Here is a 21335-nt window from a genome sequence, read left to right on the forward strand (position 1 = left end):
TCCCCTCCAATTTAGATCTGAGAAGTCACGCCAGATTAATCAACATTAATCACAGTGAGCAAAAATAAGACACCCGTGAAACAGGTTTACCGCAGCATTTTAAAAGACAGCTGTAGGAATTAAAAGACTTTGGTGTCGCCAGCTTAGTCATGAAGATGGAGAATTCTTATTACACTGAAAAGCAACAACCCTTGATCTGTTTTGATTTCTAGGTTGGTGTTTTAAACAGCTCAAGAGAATCCCAGTCCCATGGAAACTGTCTGTTCATTTATTTATCCATGCTCCAGAATCACCTTTCAGAAAATTAAGATTCTCATCCAGAATATCTTTTCCTTTTTAGAATTCCAGTTAACCAATTAGCCTCCTTGAATGTGATGATGCTCTTCACCCAGGGTAAAGTAGGAAATGTCTTTTGTGCTCGCCCAAACAGATTTAGGAGACGTTTAATATAAATTCAGCAAAAGATAGCTGAGAGACTTGAAGTCTCCTGGCCCTTTTTCTTTGCAGTTTTGAATGAAATTAAATGATTCACAGCAAACTGTAACAGTAACTAATAGTAACAGTGAGGCACACTAAAAATAAAAGCACTTACTGGTTGGGAGCTATGCTGATTTTAGTTTCTCCTAAAATGTGTAAAGCCATATCCCATTTTTTACCACAGCAGGAGAAATCTGAACTGCAGACTTCCCAAGCTGAGTTAAGGACTCCCTTTTCGACAACGCCCATCCCTGTACCAGCATTCTTCTGAACAATCCTCTCCTCCCCTTACTTCTTTCCCAAATTTAAAATATTAACAAATGAATAAAAAAATATTTATGTTCCATTCATCTTTCTGTGTGGAGTATGCATGTTCTCTCTGTGCCTTCGTGGGTTTTCCCAGGGTACTCCGGCTTCCTCTCACAATCCAGCCCCAGCTCCAGCCCCCTGCAACCCTTAACAGGATAAGTGGAAGAAAATGGATGGATGGAAAATAAATGTGGTCATTGCTGGGAGCTACGGTGAGGTATCATATGGTTGTGTTATATATTTTTTAAGTTTGAGAATGTGTCATTATACAGAGATATAAAACATCCCCTGACCTTCCACTGGCATTAGGGAAAGTGGATAATAGTTGAATTTTCATTTTTGGGAAATCTGTCCCTTTAAGGTAACTCCTTTTTTTCCAAAGTACTAATATAGTCTCGGCAAATTTCTTTAGTTTAGACTCAGTAATGTGCAACAAACAGGAAAACATGTAATTGTGACCGTAAAAGAAATTCTTCATCTTTTTTCATTTTTGGCTGCTTACAAGTTGTTGCAAATTGTTTGACACAATCTAGTAGTAATTGTAAAACACTTATTAATAATCATTACATCAATCTTAAAGCTGCCGGTATGAAACTGACTATTGCATTCTATTTGTTTGGGTAAAGTTGTAAAAAAAAGTAAAGCACAGATAAGGTGTTGGAAACAGATGTTCCTTTTTATTTGCTTACAGTAACACAGTGAAAAAATGAGCTCCATGATGTCCATCCATCGACTTTGGTGATGGTCACACATGAGAAACAAGACATTTTGACTACAACATTGGACTTGACTTCAATAAATAGTCTTTTACAACATTTCATTGAAAAGTGATGACCCCCACAAAGTCAGCTCACAGCAGGCTGTGACCTCACTGTTTGTGGCAATCAGACAAGGAAAAATTTGCATCAAAAGAAAAAAGTTCATACTCACACATGGATCTTCCCAGACCAACAACTCATAACCCTTTCCAGTGGCAGTAAGGTTTTAAAATATTGAGCAACATATTGTGTATCATGATATAGCCTGTTGTGATACTGAGATAATTATTGGCCATTCCATTCAGCTCAACTTACGCCAATATCTGTACACTGACTCAAAAATATTAATGAGCACTCTGGTCCACGGCTTCACACTGCCAGCCCATTAAGCTCAGATGTGACCAATATCAAGTTTATAGCCACACTCCTGCCATAAACTCAGCACGGTTGATGAAACAGTTTGCAATTTTTTTATGTTGCCATTATGTTGGCATGGTGGTGCAGTGGTTAGCACTGTTGCCTCACAGCAAATGAAAATCACATTATTTAATATCTATTACTGCCCTTTGTCAAATTTGAATGGAGACAAGATTTTCCAAGATTTGCTTTTTGCTTTGAAATCCCAATCTTCCATTGGTTTTCTACTTAAGTTGCATCACTGCTAAACCTTCATTTGTCGCTCTGGTTACTAGTAATACACAGCACACTGCTGCCAAGGAGGCTGCAGCCTTGTGTTGCCGGCTTCCAATGAGGAATTAATGCGGACTGCTTTTGTCACCTACTGTAAGAATCTTTTGAGCGTGTGAGTGGTCAGATGATCAGTATCTAGCTCAAGGGCACTTCAACACATTCAGAGGTCAAACCAGGAGTTGTTCATTTATTCCCACTTTCCATTAGATGTGAGATATTATATCAAAATTGGGTGCTGATACTAATGTTATTTCACAGGTTGGCAGACTTCATTCTCAGATCAGATATTGGAATAATGGTTTAGATCCATTTACTCATTCAGATTCCATTCCACAGTTTCAGACGGGACATGAATCCACAATCAGAACATGAGACATGCTATGTCCACAGTTCGAATAAACTATTTTGGAGTACATATAAATGTAATAATTTTTCTAATTTTTTTTTGCTCTTAAGTACAGAGTTTTAGCTCTTGAACACAATGCAAACAACAATAATAATTGAATGTGATGTGGATTGGAATTGTTGAAAATATGAGGATCAGTACACCTGGACATTCAATAGGATTCTGTAAAGAATCGTAAAACATCACTGTTGATTTGTCAAGCAAATAAAGCTTTTTAACTGCACGTTTGTGTTTACATTATATCCCCTTTAAGTCACTGCTATGCTGTGTATGAGGTTCTTTCTGAGCACCCAGGCACCTCACCCCCTCCAGCAGCATGGGAGTCCCGTGATGTGGGTCTTGAAAAGAGGCAGGAGAAGAGAGAAAGATGAAAGAGACACATCAAGTCAATGGTGGTGACAGGCACTTTCCTCAGGATCAAGCTGCATTCACAATAACCGAGTTTGCAGATTGTCAGATTTTGTTATGAAAGGCAATGTTTAGCAAAAGTATTTTGAGCATGCATTTTGCTGCATTTCAAATTTACTTCTTTGAAAGAGATTCATCTCTGCTGCTCCCTCCACCTTCACAAATTCCTCAAAGCTTCTTCTAATGTGCTAAGCTACTGGTGTTTTTACAAAGCCTCAGTGTGCATGTACAGTATGTATTTATTCGGGTAGATTAATTGTTCCAACAGAGAGCAGAGCTATGTCCACAAAACAGCTAAAGCAGTTGTTGGGACACAGGTACTCAATTTCACATAATCCTTGACAGTGGCCCTCTCTCAACCACTTGTGTTCCTGCAGTAAGGTACAACAGTGTATTTTATGCACTGCATTTTTATTATATTACTCTGCCATTCAGCTCCTTCTCAGCAAACTTCACCATTACTGGTCACATCCAAGCTCTTGGCCATGTAGAGAGACAGGAAAATAAGTATTTGGTCAGTAACAAAAGTTCATCTCAATACTTTGTTAAATACCCTTTGTTGGCAATGACAGAGGTCAGACATTTTCTGTCACTTCACATTGTTTTCATGCACTGTTGCTAGTATTTTGGCCCATTCCTCCATGCAGATCTCCTCTAGAGCAGTGATGTTTTGGGCCTGTCGCTGGGCAACATGAACTTTCAACTCCCTCCAAAGATTTTCTATGGGGGTTGAGATCTGGAGACGGGCTAGGCCACTGCAGGACCATGAAATGCTTCTTTCGAAGCCACTCCTTTGTTGCCCGGTTTGTGTGTTTGGGATCATTGTCGTGCTGAAAGACCCAGCTAAGTTTCTTCTCTAGTGCCCTTGCTAATTGGAGGTGGTTTTCACTCCAAAATCTCATGATACATGGCCCCATTCATTCTTTCCTTTACATGGAAAAGTCATCCTGGTCCCTTTGCAGAAAAACAGCCCCAAAGTTTCCACCCTCATGCTTCACAGTTGGTATGGTGTTCTTTGGATGCAACTCAGCATTCTCTCTCCTCCAAGACATGATAAGTTGAGTTTTTACCAAAAAGTTATATTTTGGTTTCATCCGACAGTCTCCAAATCCTCTTCTGGATCATCCAAATGTTCTCTAGCAAATTTAAGACAGGCTTGGACATGTACTAGTTTAAGCAGGGGACACGTCTGGCACTGCAGGATTTGAGTACCTGGCGGCGTTGTGTGTTACTGTTGGTAGCATTTGTTGCTCTGTGCATGTGATTCACTAGTGTGGTTCTAGGATTTTTGCTCACTGTTCTTATGATCATTTTGACCCCACAGGGTGAGATCTTGGAGCCCCAGATCGAGGGAGATTATCAGTGGTCTTGTATGTCTTCATTTTCTAATAATTGCTCCCACAATTGATTTCTTCACACCAAGCTGCTTACCAATTGCAGAGTCAGTATTCCCAGCCTGGTGCAGGTCTAAAATTTTGTTTCTGGTGTCCTTTGACAGCTCTTTGGTCCTGGCCATAGTGGAGTTTGGAGAGTGACTGTTTGAGATTGTGGACAGGTGTCTTTTATACTGATGACGTGTTCAAACAAGTGCCATGAATACAGGTAACGAGTGGATTACAGAGAAGCCTCTTAAAGAAGAAGTTACCGGTCTGTGAAAGCCAGAAATCTTTCTTGTTTATAGGTGACCAAATACTTATTTTACTGAGGAATTTACCAATGAATTCATAAAAAAATCCTAAAATGTGATTTCCTGGATTCTTTCCCCCCCAATCTGTCTCGCATCGTTGAAATGTTCCTGTGATGAAAATTATATATATATATATATATATACATATATACATATATATACATACATATATATATACATATATACATACATATATACATATATATACATACATATATATATACATATATACATACATATATACATATATAAACATATATACATATATACATATATATAAACATATATACATATATACATACATATATACACACATATAAATATACATATATACATACATATATACATATATACACATATATACATATATATATACACATATATATATACATATATACACACATATATACACATATATACATATATATACACATATATACACATATACACACATATATATACACATATATACACATATACACACATATATACACATATATATACACATATATACACATATATACACATATATATACACATATATACATATATATATACACATACATATATACATATATATACACACATACATATATACATATATATACACACATACATATATATACATACATATACATACATACATATACATACATATATACATACATATATACATATATACACATATATACACACATATATATACATACATATATACATATATACACATATATACACATACATATATACATACATATATACATATATACACACATATATATACATATATACATATATATACACATATATATACATATATACATATATATACATACATATATATACATATATATACACATATATATACATATATACATACACATATATATATACATATATACACACATATACACATATATATACATATATACATACATATATACATACATATATACACATATATACATATACATAGTATATATATACATATATACATATATATATACACATATATATACATATATATATATATATGTATGTATATATATATGTGTGTGTGCGCGTGCGTGTGTGTATTATAAAATTTGTTCGGTCACACACAAGACTGTGTCTAAGGTCTGACCGTTTGAGGGGAGTAAAATGCTGAATCCCACATGTTTAAGTGTCTATTTGAGGGTTAATACTAATAATGCATATACATGTGCATGCTTTTGCTCATTTGTGCGTACATGCTTGTGTGCTTACCAATAACTCTGGCCTGCAATTTGACCTTCAGATTGTTGTTTTTTCTTCCCCTGGTTACTAGAGCGATCTCTTCCTGTAGCACCCCCTCCTGGTGAGTCCTGTACTCACATGTTACCATTACTCCTTAAAAAAAAGTCAAGTCAGTTTTATTTGTATAGCACCAAATCACAACAAAATTTATCTCATGACACTTAACAAGTAGAGCAGGTCTAGCGCCACACTCCTTCAATGTATTTACACCCAACAATTCTCCATGAGCAAGCACATCCTGCAACAGTGGAGACGAAAACCTTCCTTTTAACAGGCAGGAACGTCGAACAGATCCAGGCTCAGTGGGAACGGCCATCTGCTTTGACCGGATGGGGAAAAGAGAGCAGGAGAGCTGGGCAGAGATAAAGACGGATAACGGAGGAAGACAGATAGATACAGAGAGGGAACGAGAGGGACAGAGAAAGAGAAGAGATTGATGGACAGACAGGGACGTGAGCAGGGGATACTAAGGGTGGCAGCTTAATCCTCTTCAGGTCTGTAGCCTCCTCCAGCAGCTCCTGGGATCTAGGATGTGGGGAAGCCCAAAGGCTCCAGAGAAAAAAGTGAGGGACAGGGCTCAGTCTTTATACTCATACATTTACTTAAACTTGTTTTTATACATATTGTGTCTTCTGTTTCATTGAGTTGAATAGAAAAAGTCACATTAAGCCAATTGGACTGATGTAGATGGAGGGAGGAAATATTAAGGGAGAAATAAATCAGACATGACTTGTATTTTCTGTTATTAAAACAATTTTTGTCCAAGTGTGGTACTGCAGACTCAGCTTTGCCTCAAAACAGTAAGCCACATGCAAGAATACCCTTGTATTCTCATCTTCATCATAAATTCATCATTTTCTTAATTTGTCATCAGATTCCCTTAACACTCATGTCACCTGAGGCCTGTCTGTGAAGCAGTGTCATCTTATCCACCCATTCACACACACATTCACACACTGATGGGGAAGGCTGCCATGCAAGGCACCGACCTACTCATCAGGAGCAATTACGGGTCCAGTATCTTGCTCAAGGACACTTTGACATCCAGGGTCACGGATCAAACCAGCAACCCATCAGTTGCTAGAAGGCCACTCTACCCCTGAGCCATGCCGCCCATGGACACATTAAAGAGTTGCTTTAGTTCTGTAATTTAGAATTTCATCCTGAATGTTTGAAGAATTGACTACCGGTACATCAGCAGCATGGGGAATAACCCTCCTTGTAGCTAGGTGAAGCCAACAGATTCAGCTCATTTGATGAAGATGACCTTTTCTCTGCCCTGTAGTCATTTCAAGCATAAGATGGTTCCAATCAAATGGATGGATTCTTGGCCTGTTCAGCAGATCACATGACCATGCTTAAATCCTTGCCACTGGTGTGCAAGCTTTCTGTGCAGCAGAGCACTTCTCTCCCTGCTTCTGCGGCCTCTGAAAGGCTTTGTAGCATCACAGAACAGCACCAGTGAAGTCTCCAAACTTTGAAAACCAACTTCTTATGAAGATAAACAGACACTGTATCAGATAGTAACTTGGTTGGTTTGAGCTGCTGAACATACGTTGCCTGTTCGTGTGTGTGTGGGCCCCCCCCCCCCCCTAAATCCGTAAAGTGGTTGGAGATGACTTGATTTTCCCTACCAGCTGGACATCTTACTTGTAAATGAAGAAATGTCCATCCATTTGAGTCCACTTAGCTCCTTGCCAGGTGGCGGAACCCATATGAAAGTGCATATGGCCACAGAGAATTGCCATAAATAAATTGACATGGCCCAATACTCAACATTACTTCTTTATTAAGTAATTTTATACATAAACAAGGTTCTCTTCTTTTTTGAGAGTTAAAACATTAGTGCCATTCTGCCTTTCAAACTCTAGTCGAAGCAATGTCAACATTTTTTCCACAGCGCTTATAAATCTATAATGTTGTCACGTATCAACCATGTGCGCCTAAAAAGTCCTGGGAAAGTCATTTAATAATATGCTTTACTATAAGGAAGCCACAATAGTTAATACTCAAATGCTTAGGCACTTAACCATTGAAAATTATGGATAATAAATATTAGACACTACGAGTTACACTCAAGCAATATTCTAAAAATTGACTTCAACTTCTAAGAAAATCCTTTACTGATAAGATACTTGTACATCGAGCGTTGCTTTTGTAGCTGGAAGTTATCTCCCTCCCTGCCACTATATGGCACTGTGCCGGCTTCTGGGCACTGTGATCAAGTGGCGGGGCCACACACACCTTTATATCCCAGTGTGTGATGGCGCCCGTTTTCTCCTCGGCTCCCCTTATGGTGGCTGTGGCTCGGCGTGACTGCCTTTGTTTGGCATGGCACTGACAGCCGTTTGTTTTGACCCAACAGCTCCTTAGCCCAGCTTTTGTGTGGTTTTTGCCATCAAGGCACAAAAGCTTCTCTCTTGGAGTGGCTGATTGTTGAGGGCCAGGGGAGATGGGATGACCTGCTAGAGGCCCGCTGTGTGTTACTAGCTGCCTCGATGGTGGTACCTCCAGTTGCCAAGATTTGACCGAGCCTGCGACACTCTGTAATTGTTTGGGCTGCCACTGACAGCTACTTCCTGGCCTGCTGTTCTGGCTCTCTCATTTTACGCTTTTATTTGTACCTGCTGAAGCTCATCGGCCGAGCTCTCTTTACTTTGGCTTTTTGTTGTTTAGTTCTTTCTGAGTTGAATGTTATTTTAGATTTGTAATTTTGTTCTTTTGTTTTGTTTTGGCTGTTTGGTGGGAAACGAGAGTTCTCTGTCCCGAGCAGCTGACTGCCACCCGGACTTCCGTTTTTAAGACTTGATTGTGTTACCTCAAAATTAGTTTATTCATCTTTCTTTGGTATTGGCTCAGTTATTCATATTTTCTTGTGTTTATTTTCAGTTAAATTTACTTAATTAGTTCATTAAACTATATTTCGATCTTTATTTCTTTAGTTGTGTTTATTTAATTTTTGTGCATCTTTAGATAGTCCACACCAGTTTGGTTATGTCTTCGACATGTTTTAACTTCTGTATGTTTTCATCTTTTTTGTCAGGTGCTGTGGGCTGTCGGCGGCCCTGGTGGTGCGTGCTTAACACACACACACACACACACACACACACACACACCCTTTATGGTTTGGAGTGAGTGTGTGTATGTGTAGTGTAACACTGGGTGATTTATTTGAGGACCCCTTCTCTGATTTTGGTTGTCCCAGCCAGGTAAGCCCCAACCCTGTCCGCATCCCCTTTCTTTTTTTGCCCAAGTGCTTATTTTAGTGTTGACTGGTGTGCGACCATGATAATTTTTCCTTAAAACAGTTATTGTTAATAAAAGTTTATTTTAGAAATTAGTTTTAATTGAAAACCACTTCACCCCAGTGGTTAAACAAACTAGTGTAACCTTTCCTTTAATATTTCTTATATTTGGATTTCCTGCACTTCTATACATACTCGTCTTCTTTAAGTCTTCTTCTAGGTTTCCTCCCTTCCTCCCAGTAACACAGCCTTTACTACTGTTGCAGCCATTAAAAAAGTTCAATTATTAACGATATTTGAATTATCCTTTTTCTTTTAACTATTGTTGATTTTGTGTGCGTGTATGTCGGTGTGTGTGTGTGTGTGTGTGGGGGGACTATTATGTGCATCAGTGGGATAGGTAAGACAACGCCAACCCCAGAAGTGTAAATAAAACAGGCTCCATCTGGTTGAAATGCAGGGCTCTATAGTATTGCTCTTTTAAGCCATGTTCACACCAAATGAGAAGTGAAGTGTCAGATATGAGAATCATGCAAGCAACCAACCTCCCATAAATTGTAGGAATGACACAGGGCTTTCGACTTTAAAGCAGAGGTAGAAGTGTCAATTCACCTTCCAGTGTGGAGTTTATTTGATGAACCCGTAAACTGGACAATCTGCGAGTTGGAGAGGAAGAGGGAAGGCAGGAGATCTCTCTGCCTAGTGTGGGGACAACTGGGACAGTGAAGACAATCTCGTAACAGTGGTGGCTCTTTAGGAAACCTGCCTGAAGAGTGGAACAACAAAATACTCTGTCATTGCAGGCTCTGGCCGGCCAGTCATCTAACACATTAGACCTAATTCTAAGCTCAACCCTAAAACCAAGTCTTTCCCTTCAAATGGCCCTTTGAAGATGTGAAGACCGGCTAACTTTCCAAAAATGTCCTCACTCTGTTGGTTTAATACATATTCTAGTCCTCAGTATGTAGCAAGTACATGAACACAAACACAGACACACACACACACACACACACACACACACACACACACACACACACACACCTTGACCAAGTAGCTCCCATCCTTTTCTACAATAGCAATGAGAGTGGAGAGATTAGACTGGTTATTTCTCCGTGTTGGAGAGCCTGGAGGCTCGTCATCATCAGGGAAACGCACGCCACCAGCTTTGGACGTGGAGCCTGGTTGGAGAGAAAATACAGACTTTTTTACATCCAATAACCAGAGCAAGCATAATTGTAGAGAATGTGCCTAAATTGTTTAAATCAACAACATGTCAAAATCCCCCAAAATCAAGACTAAAATATATCTCTGCAGGGGAACTTATCTCTGATAGCAATAACAATAACACTGTTCCTGTGTGTTGCAACACGTAGTGCTTTGTTGCACTAGCTAAAGTCTTATCATCCCTACTGATTCATAATTACTCAAATTAATCTACCTATTAAAAATACATAGTTAATTACATTACTTTGCTGAAGCATAAAAGGACCACCTGTCTTGTGGTGAGTCTTTCTGCCTCTATAGGCTGTCTCTATAGGCTTCTTAACTCTCCATTATAAGCAAGCAATGGCTTCTTCCTCTCATTATCCCTCTCCTCTCTTCTGCTCAGTGTATTACATGTTCAGCTATTCTACTTCTTTTAGTGATATAAATGTGTTGTTAAATGTAGCTTGTTTGGAGGCAAGGGATAAGTGAGGTTGAATTGGATCTGCTCCACACCGATAGATCCAAACACTTAGCCACTAGAACTAGCCAGCCCCTGCCAGCTGGTGGACTGACCTAGCTTATCACCAACTGTGGATTTTGAAAACAACAGTCTAGGTATTGCATTTATCTCTCTTTTATACTCAATTTGTTTCCATCAGTCTGTTCATGAACCCACTCGCTGTCATAACCCCACCCTTGATCTCGTCCTGATGTATAGAACTGAAGTTGAAAACTTATTTGTATTTCTGCAGAACTCTCTTTTGTCAGACCATCAATGAATCACTTTTAAATTTGTACTACTTGACTTCACGCCACGAAGGACAACTGTATTGTCCAGCTGTCTGTCTGTTAACTCCGTAGCTAGATTTAAGGAAGTGATCCCAGTGACACTAAATTCATGTCCCATTATAACAGAGGGCTCTGCTTTCAACATTAGTCCCCCCCAGTTTGATCCTTTTATCAATAGTGCAACAGGCACCTAATGAAAAATTTGAATCTTTATTGCCCTTGAAAAAAGAAAAGTATGAAACAAAGGACCATAGCACATGTCTGGAATCCGACAGTTTAAACAAACTTCTCAAAAACTAGACAGCATACGGTGCTCCTTCAAACTGGAAAAGTGACATGCAATCAGGCAATACAGCCTTACAATGGAGAGGAAAGCCTTTTGAAAAACTAGGGTGAGCAATTTCTCAGCATTAATAAAGGAACATTACAACAACCCTAGATTTCTTTTCAGCACCATAGCCAGACTGACAGAGCAACAGCTCTGTTGAGCCAAGTAACCTTGTTTCCCTGAGTAGCAATGACATTATGAACTTCTTAATGATAAAATTCTACTTATTAGAAATAAAATTCATCTCCTGCCATCAGCTGACTCCATGTAATCTTTAAACACAGAAATCTTAAAGATAGCTTTGGGCCAAGACATACACTTTGACTGCTTTTCTCCTGTTGACATTTATGAAGTCAGGACAACAATTTCTTCTTCTAAACCAAGTCCAGTCAAATCAAGTCAATGTTATTTGTATAGCGCCAAATCACCACAAAAGTTATCTCATGACACTTTACAAGTAGAGCAGGTCTAGCACCACACTCCTTCAATGAATTTATACCCAACATTCTCCATCAGCAAGCACATCCTGCAACAGCTGTGATGAAAGCTTTCTTTTTAAAAGGCAGGAGCGTCAAACAGATCGAGGCTCAATGGGAACGGCCATCTGCTTTGACAGGCTGGGGGAAAGAGAGCAGGAGAGTGGGGCAGAGAAAAATACAGATAATGGAGAAAGGCATATACAGAAGAAAAGCGAGGGGCGGTGATAAAGAGGGAGGGAAAGGGGAAGAGAATGATGGACAGATGGGGACGTAAACAAGTGACACAAAGGGTGACGGCTTGAGACTCTTCAGGTCTGCAGCCTCCTCCAGCAGTTCCAGGGACCTGGGAAATGGGGTAGCCTAAAGGAGAAGAAGATGAGTTAGTAACACATATGAGTGTGATATATGTGTAACACATACAGGAGGACAGAGAGTACAAAGAGAAGGAGAGAGTAGCCCAGTGCACCAAGGAAGCAGTCTTAGCCTATAGCAGCACAACTAGCCAGCATAGGCCAGCCTTAACTATAAGCTTTAGCAAAAAGGAAGGTCATGAGTCTGCTCTTAAATGTAGATAGCGTGCCTGCATCCTGGACCCAAACTGGGAAACAGTTCTTCAGGAGGAGAGCCTGATAGCTGAAAGGCTCTGGCTCCCATTCTACTTTTAGAAACTCGAGGAACCACAAGTAACCCTGCATACTGGAAGGATTATGGCTGGATAATAAGGGACTATGAGCTCTGTCAGAAAGGAAGGTGCCTGATTTTTGAGGACTTTATAAGTAAGGAGAATTTTGAATTCTATTCTGAATTTAACAGGGAGCCAAAGCAGAGAAGCCATTACAGAAGAGATATGGTCTCTTCTACAAGTCCTAGTCAACACACAGGCATTTTGAACCAGCTGGAGAGTCTCTAGGGACTTATTAGTACAGCCTGATAGCAGGGAATTGTGGTTATCCAGCCTGGAAGAAACAAAAGCATGGATGAGTTTTTCTGCATCTTTTTGTGATAGGATGTGTCTGATGTTAGCGTTGTTACCTAGAAGAAAGAAGGCAGTCCTGGAGATTTGTTTAATGTGGGAGTTAAAGGACAGATCCTGATTAGGGATAACTCCTAGGTTGCTTACGGTAGTGCTTGGGGCCAGGATGATGCCATCCAGGGTACCTATCTTGTTAGATAAGGTGTTTTCGGCCCAGCACAATAACTTCTGTTTTGTCAGAATTTAGTAATGGAAAATTGTCAGTCATCCATGTTTTTATGTTATGCTGACATGACCTGAGTTTGGACCCAAGTTGTGCAATGACAGACAGGACACCAGGGCACCGGTGAAGCAGGATTGTTACGGCTGTGTGCATTGGGGGGGTGTGTCCTCTCTCTCCCCAGCAGGTCCCTCTCTTGAAGGCAGGTGCTCAAGCTGATCCTGCTCAGCCTGACGAGGAGGAGGCAGGATATAAGGGGCTGTGAGTCAACTGGCTCCCTCTCGCTCTCTCTCCGCTCCTCACTATTGTTTGTCCGTGGACTGTTTTTTTGAAACCTCCTGACCTTTTAACATGTCGTGTGTTTATTCTTTCCCAGGTTGACCGTGGTGGCTGGAGCCTTTGGTGGTTTTTGTGTTAGTTGCAGATTCTTGAGTTACTGTTGGGAAATCGGCCTTGTGCTCGCCTTTATTTGTTTTTTGTGTTATTGGTGAATTCCTGAGTTACCCTTTAATAAACACCCACTTTGAACTGCACCCCTTTAACTCGTTCTTTTTTTTGGTCTCACCCTCCCGGTTTCTTTTTGCCATTGTTACTTCCCCTCATCCCCTAACCATCCCCTGGGTCGTAACAAGGATAATGCCCGAAGGCTATTTATTAAAAATAGGGAACAAACCTACTCTGTACTAGGGAGGCTAGAAACGGGGGAATGTGGTGCTTAAGCTTTATATGAATGGGATTGGTAAGCAACTATGTGTGTGAACAGTATGTGCCACGTGAAATATTGAGTGTGTGTGCATTAACCAGTCCCGGGTGGGGAATACCTAACACTTGGGGTCAGAGGTCCCAGAGGAACTGAAGTCAGAGTGGGAAGGAGACTGTTGGGGTCCAGGAGACAAACGGGGTTATAGTGTGGTGGTCGTGTATTTACAGAGGAGGTATTGGGAGCTGGAGGAATCACGAAGGATTTATGAGGAAGTGGAGGCAGTTGAGTTGTGGAGTGGTTCTGGAGAGGCATTGGAGTCACAAAGGAATTCTTGGGGAAGGGAAAACAGGGGAAAAAAATAACGAGTAAATCTGCAGAGCAAACACTAGAGCAGGGATGGGCAATCATGTGCCATGTGTATGCAGGTTTTCCTGTTGATTCCACTGATGAACACACCTTCAGCCACAGAAGAGTGTTAATCAGTGGAATCACCTGTTAAAGGGTTTGGTTGGAAGGAAAACCTGCATACACATGGCCCTCCATGGCACATGATTGCCCACCCCTGCACTAGAATGTTGGCAAAAGGGCAGCGAAATCCAAAGAGAGCCTGTCGGTATAGTTACCATGAGGGTTCAGTCCATCCAAGCACTGCATACAGGTCCAGGCTTCCTCTTATAGCTGGGCTGGTAATTGGCTGCTGGTGTGGCAGATTGCTGATTAGCAGCACCTGTGCTGTTGGTCCTCCCAGCCAGAGGAAAATGGCCATGGATAGAACTGGGAGGATCCCTAACACCTGGAGTTTAGTCAGCTGTTTTGTTCCATGTGGATGCACAGATAAGTACAGCTTTGGGTTGTCTACGTAACAGTGAAAATTACTTGAGTGTTTCCTTGTGGCCTAGTGGAAGTAGATAAGTAGTAATGAGTTTAATTAAAGGAAATTATGGGTCATCCATGTTTTTATTCCCTTTAGACAGGTCTCCAGTTTAGTCAGCTGATTTGTTCCATGTGGATGCATTTTAAGTACAGCTGTGTCTCGTCTTTATAACAGTGAAAATTCAGCAAGTGTTTCCTCATGGAAGTACATACAAAGTTAAGAGGACTGATCCAAGCAATCACCCTTCTGGAACACCATAGATGACTATAGTGGTTTCAGAGGAATCATTGTTTACAAGTACAAACTGAGATCGACCTAGTAAGTATGACCTAAACCAGTTTAGTGTGGTTCCCTTAATGCCAATGACATGTTCAGGGCAGTTCACCACAGCAAATAAAAGAGGCTGCAGAGTTTTCCAGGCTGGATGAGACAAACTGAGAATAAGGCTTTCAAATGAATTGAATGTTATTTTGGGTTTGAGTTTTAGTACTAGCCTTTTGTTAAAAATGGCGGCAACTTAACCTTCTTGACTAGAGCCTCAAGGAATATAGGCGTTCATGTGACTGGGAGGAGTGGACATACTCATCATTACACAGCTAAGTTTCAGTGAGACAGAGGAAGTCAATGCACTTGTCAGATATTAATTCATTCACTAATACAGTTTTGGTATTACTGATATTAACAGTCCACATCTAAATTTCATATTCTTTTGAGATAATTCAGTGGTCGTGTTAATTTTGATTAGGTTTTTCTGATTGACTCCTCCTCTAATCATATTTGAGTATAAACTGACATGGTCAAGGGACAGACAGTCTCTATGCAGTTTTGGTTGGGTATCTGCCCTGGCAGATGCACAGAGAAGCGTGTAAAACGGCAGCTCTGCCTCCTGGTCTCAACTCTGGGTTGTCAGGGTTTTGGTTCTATAATAAACTGGGCCATATTTCTAGAGATGAGAGCAGCTCCATCCAATGAGGGATGAATGCCATCTCTCCTAATCAGACCAGGTCTCTCCCAGAAAGTTTTCCAGTTATCTATGAAGCCCACTTTGTTTACTAGACACCACCTCGACAGCCAGTGGTTTAACGATGACATGTCGCTAAACATGTCATCACTGGTCTGATTAGGCAGGGGTCCAGAGAACATGACATCATCTTTGCAAATGAGCACGATTAAATATTTCTTTTAGTGACCTCCATCTGGCATAGTTGGATATCAATAACACTGATGTGAATAACAATTTGACCTTATTTACAATTACTTTTAGCCAGCAGTTTTAAATTTGACTCGACCCTGCCCACTCTGGCCCCTGAAGTCCAATTGACTGTGGTTGCCGGTGTTGTTAATTTCACATTCCTCAGAATGGAACTTCCAATTACCAGAGTTGTTTTCTCAGAGGGTGTGTTGCTGAGTGGGGAGAACCTATTTGAAACGTGAACCAGTGGTTGGTCACTGACAGTCTGCTTCTGCTTAGGATGATGCTTCCTTCGGACAGTCACCCAGCTACCCTGTTTTCCCGGCTGCTCAGGAGCTAAGCTAGGAGCTAAGCTAAGGCAGTTGGGGGCTGGGTAGCTCCAAAGGATAATTGTTTGGATCCATCAGTACAGAGCCGCTGCAGGTCCAATTCAACCTCGCTAAGGCTCACCTCCAGCGCTACAAACAAACTACATTTAACACACTTATCAGCATCACTTAAGGAGGCAGAAGAATAAGTGAACATGTGGCACCCTGACCAGGAGAGAAGACAGTGAGAGGGAGAAGCCATCACTAGCTTGACGTGTTGAGTTTACAAGGCTGAAAGACTGTCACGACAAGACAGATGGTCTTTTAAGCTTCGGCCAAAAAATGCAATTAACTAAAGTTTTAGCAGGTAGATTAGTCAATGTAATTAGGAATTAGCAGGGATGATCCAACTTTATCTAGCACAACAAAGCAAGGCACTGCATTCAGCAACACACAGAAACAGGAGGTGAGATCACACGCTTACCACAACACAGGAAGTCCACCCAACATCCCAGCAACCATCGACCTGTCTCCTCGACCCCATCCAAAAAAAGCTGATGAAAGACTCTTTACCCCAAGTTAGCACTTCCCTCTTAGATGATCAATGTTTTTCTGTCATCTGGTTATGTTCCACAGCCTTGGCAGATTTGGCCAACAATAGACCAATATCAAATTTTTCTTTTGTCTCCAAAATTCTTAAGAAAGCAGTTGCTAAACAGCTTTACGACCTTCTTCAAAGTGATAGCTTATTGGATGATTTCCAGTCAGCATTTAGGGTTCCTGATAGCACAGAAACAGCATTATTCAAAGTTACTAATGACCTTCTATTGGCATCAGATGAGGGACTCATCTCTGTGCTGGCCTTGTTAAATCTTAGTGCAGCTTTTGAGAGCACTGACAGTCACATCCTATTACAAAGACTGAAACCCACTATTTCATGAAAGAAACCGCACTAAGCTGGTTTTGGTCACATTTACTAAGTCGATCTCAGCTTGTACTTGTTAATGATTTCTCTGAGATTACAACGGTCAACTACTCTGTTCCACAAGGGTCATTGCTTGGAGCAATACTCTTCACCCTATATCTGCTTTCATAAGGTCACATTATACGGAAACACTTGATTAATTTTCACTGTCATGCAGATGATATGCAGCTGTACTGCATCAACATGAAACCAATCAGCTGACTAAGCTCAAGCCCTGTCTAAAGGACATTAAAAACATGGATGACTGACAATTTTCTATGACTAATTCAGACAAAACTGAAGTTATTGTGCTGGGCCCAAAACACCTCAGACACACCTTATCTGATAAGATAGGAACACTGGATGGAATTACCATGGGCTCCAGCACTACCATAAGGAATCTGGGCATAATCTTAGATCAGGATCTGTCCGTCCCCTGCCACAAAAAGCAAATCTACAGGAATGCCTTCTTTCATTTACAGAACAATGCTAAGATCAGACACATCCTTTCTCAAAAAGCTGCTGAAACACAAGTCCATGCTTTTGTCACTCCCAGGCTGGACCAATTATTCCCTAAAGACTCTCTAGTTGGTCCAACGTCAAATGCAGCTGCCTGTATATTAACAAGAACCAGTAGAAGATACCATATCTCTCCTTAACCGGCTTCTGTTCATTGGCTCCTTGTCAAATTCCATCCATCCATTTTCGATACCACTTATCCATGAAGGGTCGCAGGGGGCTTGAGCCTATCCCAGCTGACATTGGGCAAGTCAAGTCAAGTTAAGTCAATTTTATGACACTTTACAAGTAGAGCAGTTCTGGTATCACACTCCTTCAATGAATCCACACCCAACAATTCTCCATGGGCAAGCACATCCTGCAACAACGGCGACAAAAACCTTGCTTTTAACAGGCAGGAAGATCAAGCAGATCCAGGCTCAATGGGGACGGCCTTCTGCTTTGGGGGAAAGAGAGCAGGAGAGTGGGGCAGAAACATAGACAGATAATGGAGGACAACAGATATACAGAAGGAAAAGAGGGACAGAGATAAAGAGAGAGAGAGAAAGGGAAGAGACTGATGGACAGCTGGGGATGTGAGCGGGTGGTGCTACAGGTGGCAGCTTGAGCCTCCTCAGGTCTGCAGCCTCCTCCAGCAGCACCCGGTATCTGGGATGCGGGGAGCCCGAAGACGAGTTCGTAACACATATGAGTATGATTTATATATATGACACATATAGGAGGACAGAGAGGAAAGGCAGGAGGAGAGAGAAGCCCAGTGCACCATGGGAGATCCCCCGGCACCAAAGAAGCACTTTTGAATTCTGTTCTGAATTTGACAGGGAGCCAATGTAAAGAAGCCAGTACAGGAGAGACATAGGCAAGATGTGGGGTACACCCTGGAGGGGTTGCCAGTCCATAGGAGAGCCATCAGAAGCAATTCTGGGCACAGCATCCTGCTTAAGGATACTTCAGGTGAGGATTGAACCAGCAACCCTTCGATGCTAGATGGCCACGCTACTTTCATGCCGCCCCCTCCCTGTCAAATTAAGAACAGAATTCAAAATTCTTCTTCTAACATACAAAGCCCTCAACACTCAGGCACCTCTATATCTGACAGAGCATATAGTCCCCTACTATCTAGCTAAAAACCTACCTTCCCTGGACGCAGAGTTACTTGTGGTTCCTTGAGTGTCTAAAAGTGGAATGGGAGCCAGAGCCTTTCGTTATCAGACTCCTCTCCTGTGGAACCATCCCCAGTTTCTGTTCAGGATGCAGACACCCTCTCTACATTTTAGATTACACGTACAGTGGATATAAAAAGTCTACACACCCCTGTTCAAATGCCAGGTTTTCGTGATGTAAAAAATTACAGCAAGAAAAATAATCTTACAACTTTTTCCACCTTTAACGTGACTTATAACCTGTACAATGCAATTGGAAAAAAAAACCTGAAACTTGTAAAGAGAAAAAATAAAAAACTGAAAATAACCTGGTTGCATAAATATGCACACCCTTAAACTAATACTTTGTTGCAGCACCTTTGGCTTTTATTACAGCACTCAGTCTTTTTGGGTAGGAGCCTACCAGTGTTGCACATCTTGATGTGGCAATATTTGCCCACTCTTCTTTACAAAACTGCTCCAAATCTGACAGATTGCGAGGACATCTCCTGTGCACAGCCCTCTTCAGATCACCCCACAGATGTTTGATGGGATTCAGGTCCAGACTCTGGCTGGGCCATTCCAAAACCTTAATTTTATTCTGGTGAAGCCATTCTTTTGTTGATTTAGAGGTGTGCTTTGGGTAATTGTCGTGCTGAAAGATGAAGTTCCTCTTCATCATTAGCTTTCTCACAGAAGGCTGAAGGTTTTGGGCCAATACAGACTGGTATTTGGAACTGTTCATAATTCCCTCCACTCTGACTAAGGCCCCAGTTCCAGCTGAAGAAAAACAGCCCCAAAGCATGATGCTGCCACCACCATGCTTCACTGTAGGTATGATGTTATTTTGGTGATGTGCAGTGTTATTTTTGCGCCAAACATATCTTTTGGAATTATGTCCAAAAAATTAAATCTTTGTTTCATCGGACCATAACACATTTTCCCATATGCGTTTGGGAGATTTCAGATGTCTTCTTGCAAAATTAAGCCTGGCTTGGATGTTTTTTATGGTAAGGTAAGGCTTCCGTCTTGCAACCCTACCCCATAGCCCAGACATGTGAAGAAGACGGGAGATTGTTGTCACATGTACTATACAACCAGTACTTGCCAGAATTTCCTGTAGCTCCTTCAGTGTTGCTGTCGGCCTCTTAGCAGCCTCTCTGACTAGTTTTCTTCTTGTTTTATCGTCAATTTTGGATGGGCGTCCTGTTCTTGGTAGTGTCACTGTTGTGCCATATTTTCTCCACTTGATGATGATGGTCTTCACAGTGTTCCATGGTATATTTAATGCCTTAGAAATTCTTTTGTAGCCTTCACCTGATTGATATCTTTGAATAATGAGATCCCTCTGATGCTTTGGAAGCTCTCTGCGGACCATGGCTTGTTCTGGAAGCTGTGGCTACAAAATGTCAGGAAAAGCCTCCTAGAACAGCTGAATTTTATTTGGGGTTGATGAGAGGCACTTTCATTGGTGTCAGGTGTGTGCTGACTCTAGTTTAACATGAGTTTGAATGTAATTGGTTAAATCTGAACACAGCCACATCCCCAGTGATAAAAGGGTGTGCACACTTATGCAACCACATTTTCTCAGTTGTTTATTTTTAATTCACCTCCCTCAAAGATTTCTGTTTGTTTTTCAGTTGTGTTGTACAGGTTAAAGGTCACTTTAAAAGTGCAAAAAGTTGTAAGATTATTTTTCTTGCTGTCATTTTTTACATCACGAAAACCTGGCATTTGAACAGGGGTGTGTAGACTTTTTATATCCACTGTAAGACCTTCCTTTTTGATAAGCTTATAATTAGGGCTGCTTAGGCTGGCCCTTAGATATGCTGCTTCTGGCTTAGACTGCAGGGGATCTCCTATGATACACTGGGCTTCTCTCTCCTCCTCTCTGTCCTCCTGTACTCATTCTTGTTAAAAACGCCCTTTTCTCCAGAGCCTTTGTGCTTCCCCACTTCCCAGATCCCAAACTGATGCTGCTACTGGAGGAGGCTACAATCCATTATGCTCCAGCTGCCACCCTTAGTATCAGTATCAGTATTTGTACTGATAGTATTCATATCCGTATACTCAGTACTGCACCAGCATTCACATCAGTATTGAGTTTGTATTGTACTGCTAGTGCTTAAATGATCATATGCTGAAATTGATTGCTTGAGTAACCTGTGAATGTTTTTATTGGTGGCTGGTTGTTATTGTTTGCTGTCCTCCTGTCTTTCTCTCCGCTCGTCTTTCTCCTTCTGGCCTGTTCACATCCCCATCTGTCATTCTCTCTCCCTCCTTTCTCTCTGTCCCTCTGTATCCTTCTCTATAACAATGTTTTTCCATTTCTGTTTTCTTGCCCCCCAACGACTCAAAGAGATAACTTTTAACTTTTGTTGTG

The 21335-nt window shown here is 41.1% G+C and overlaps 1 protein-coding gene across 3 annotated transcripts in view; it reads right to left on the reverse strand.

Annotated features, from left to right (window-relative positions):
* Nucleotides 1–1445: 1445 nt before the first annotated feature.
* The window catches only part of LOC147256974 (adipose-secreted signaling protein-like), a 21803-nt gene continuing 1913 nt past the window's right edge, over nucleotides 1446–21335 (reverse strand). The window contains exons 3-7 of one of the 3 annotated variants that reach the window (XR_015117543.1): nucleotides 10297–10433; nucleotides 9868–10021; nucleotides 6478–6559; nucleotides 5981–6362; nucleotides 2944–2978 (exon numbers count right to left, since the gene is read on the reverse strand). Coding sequence is in view for 1 of the 3 variants with exons in the window: in XM_086210703.1 (XP_086066829.1) it covers nucleotides 2878–2978; nucleotides 5981–6103; nucleotides 9868–10021; nucleotides 10297–10433 (515 nt within the window). In the remaining 2 variants the exon portion in view is untranslated. Of the gene's footprint in view, nucleotides 2979–5980; nucleotides 6560–9867; nucleotides 10022–10296; nucleotides 10434–21335 lie in introns of all 3 variants that reach the window. The other 2 variants (XM_086210703.1, XR_015117542.1) reach the window with 2 other exon arrangements.

The sequence above is a fragment of the Aulostomus chinensis genome, chromosome 8, assembly GCF_037954235.1.
Source record: "Aulostomus chinensis isolate RoL2024-O1b breed Wild chromosome 8, RoL_Achi_v1.0, whole genome shotgun sequence".
NCBI lineage: Eukaryota > Metazoa > Chordata > Actinopteri > Syngnathiformes > Aulostomidae > Aulostomus > Aulostomus chinensis.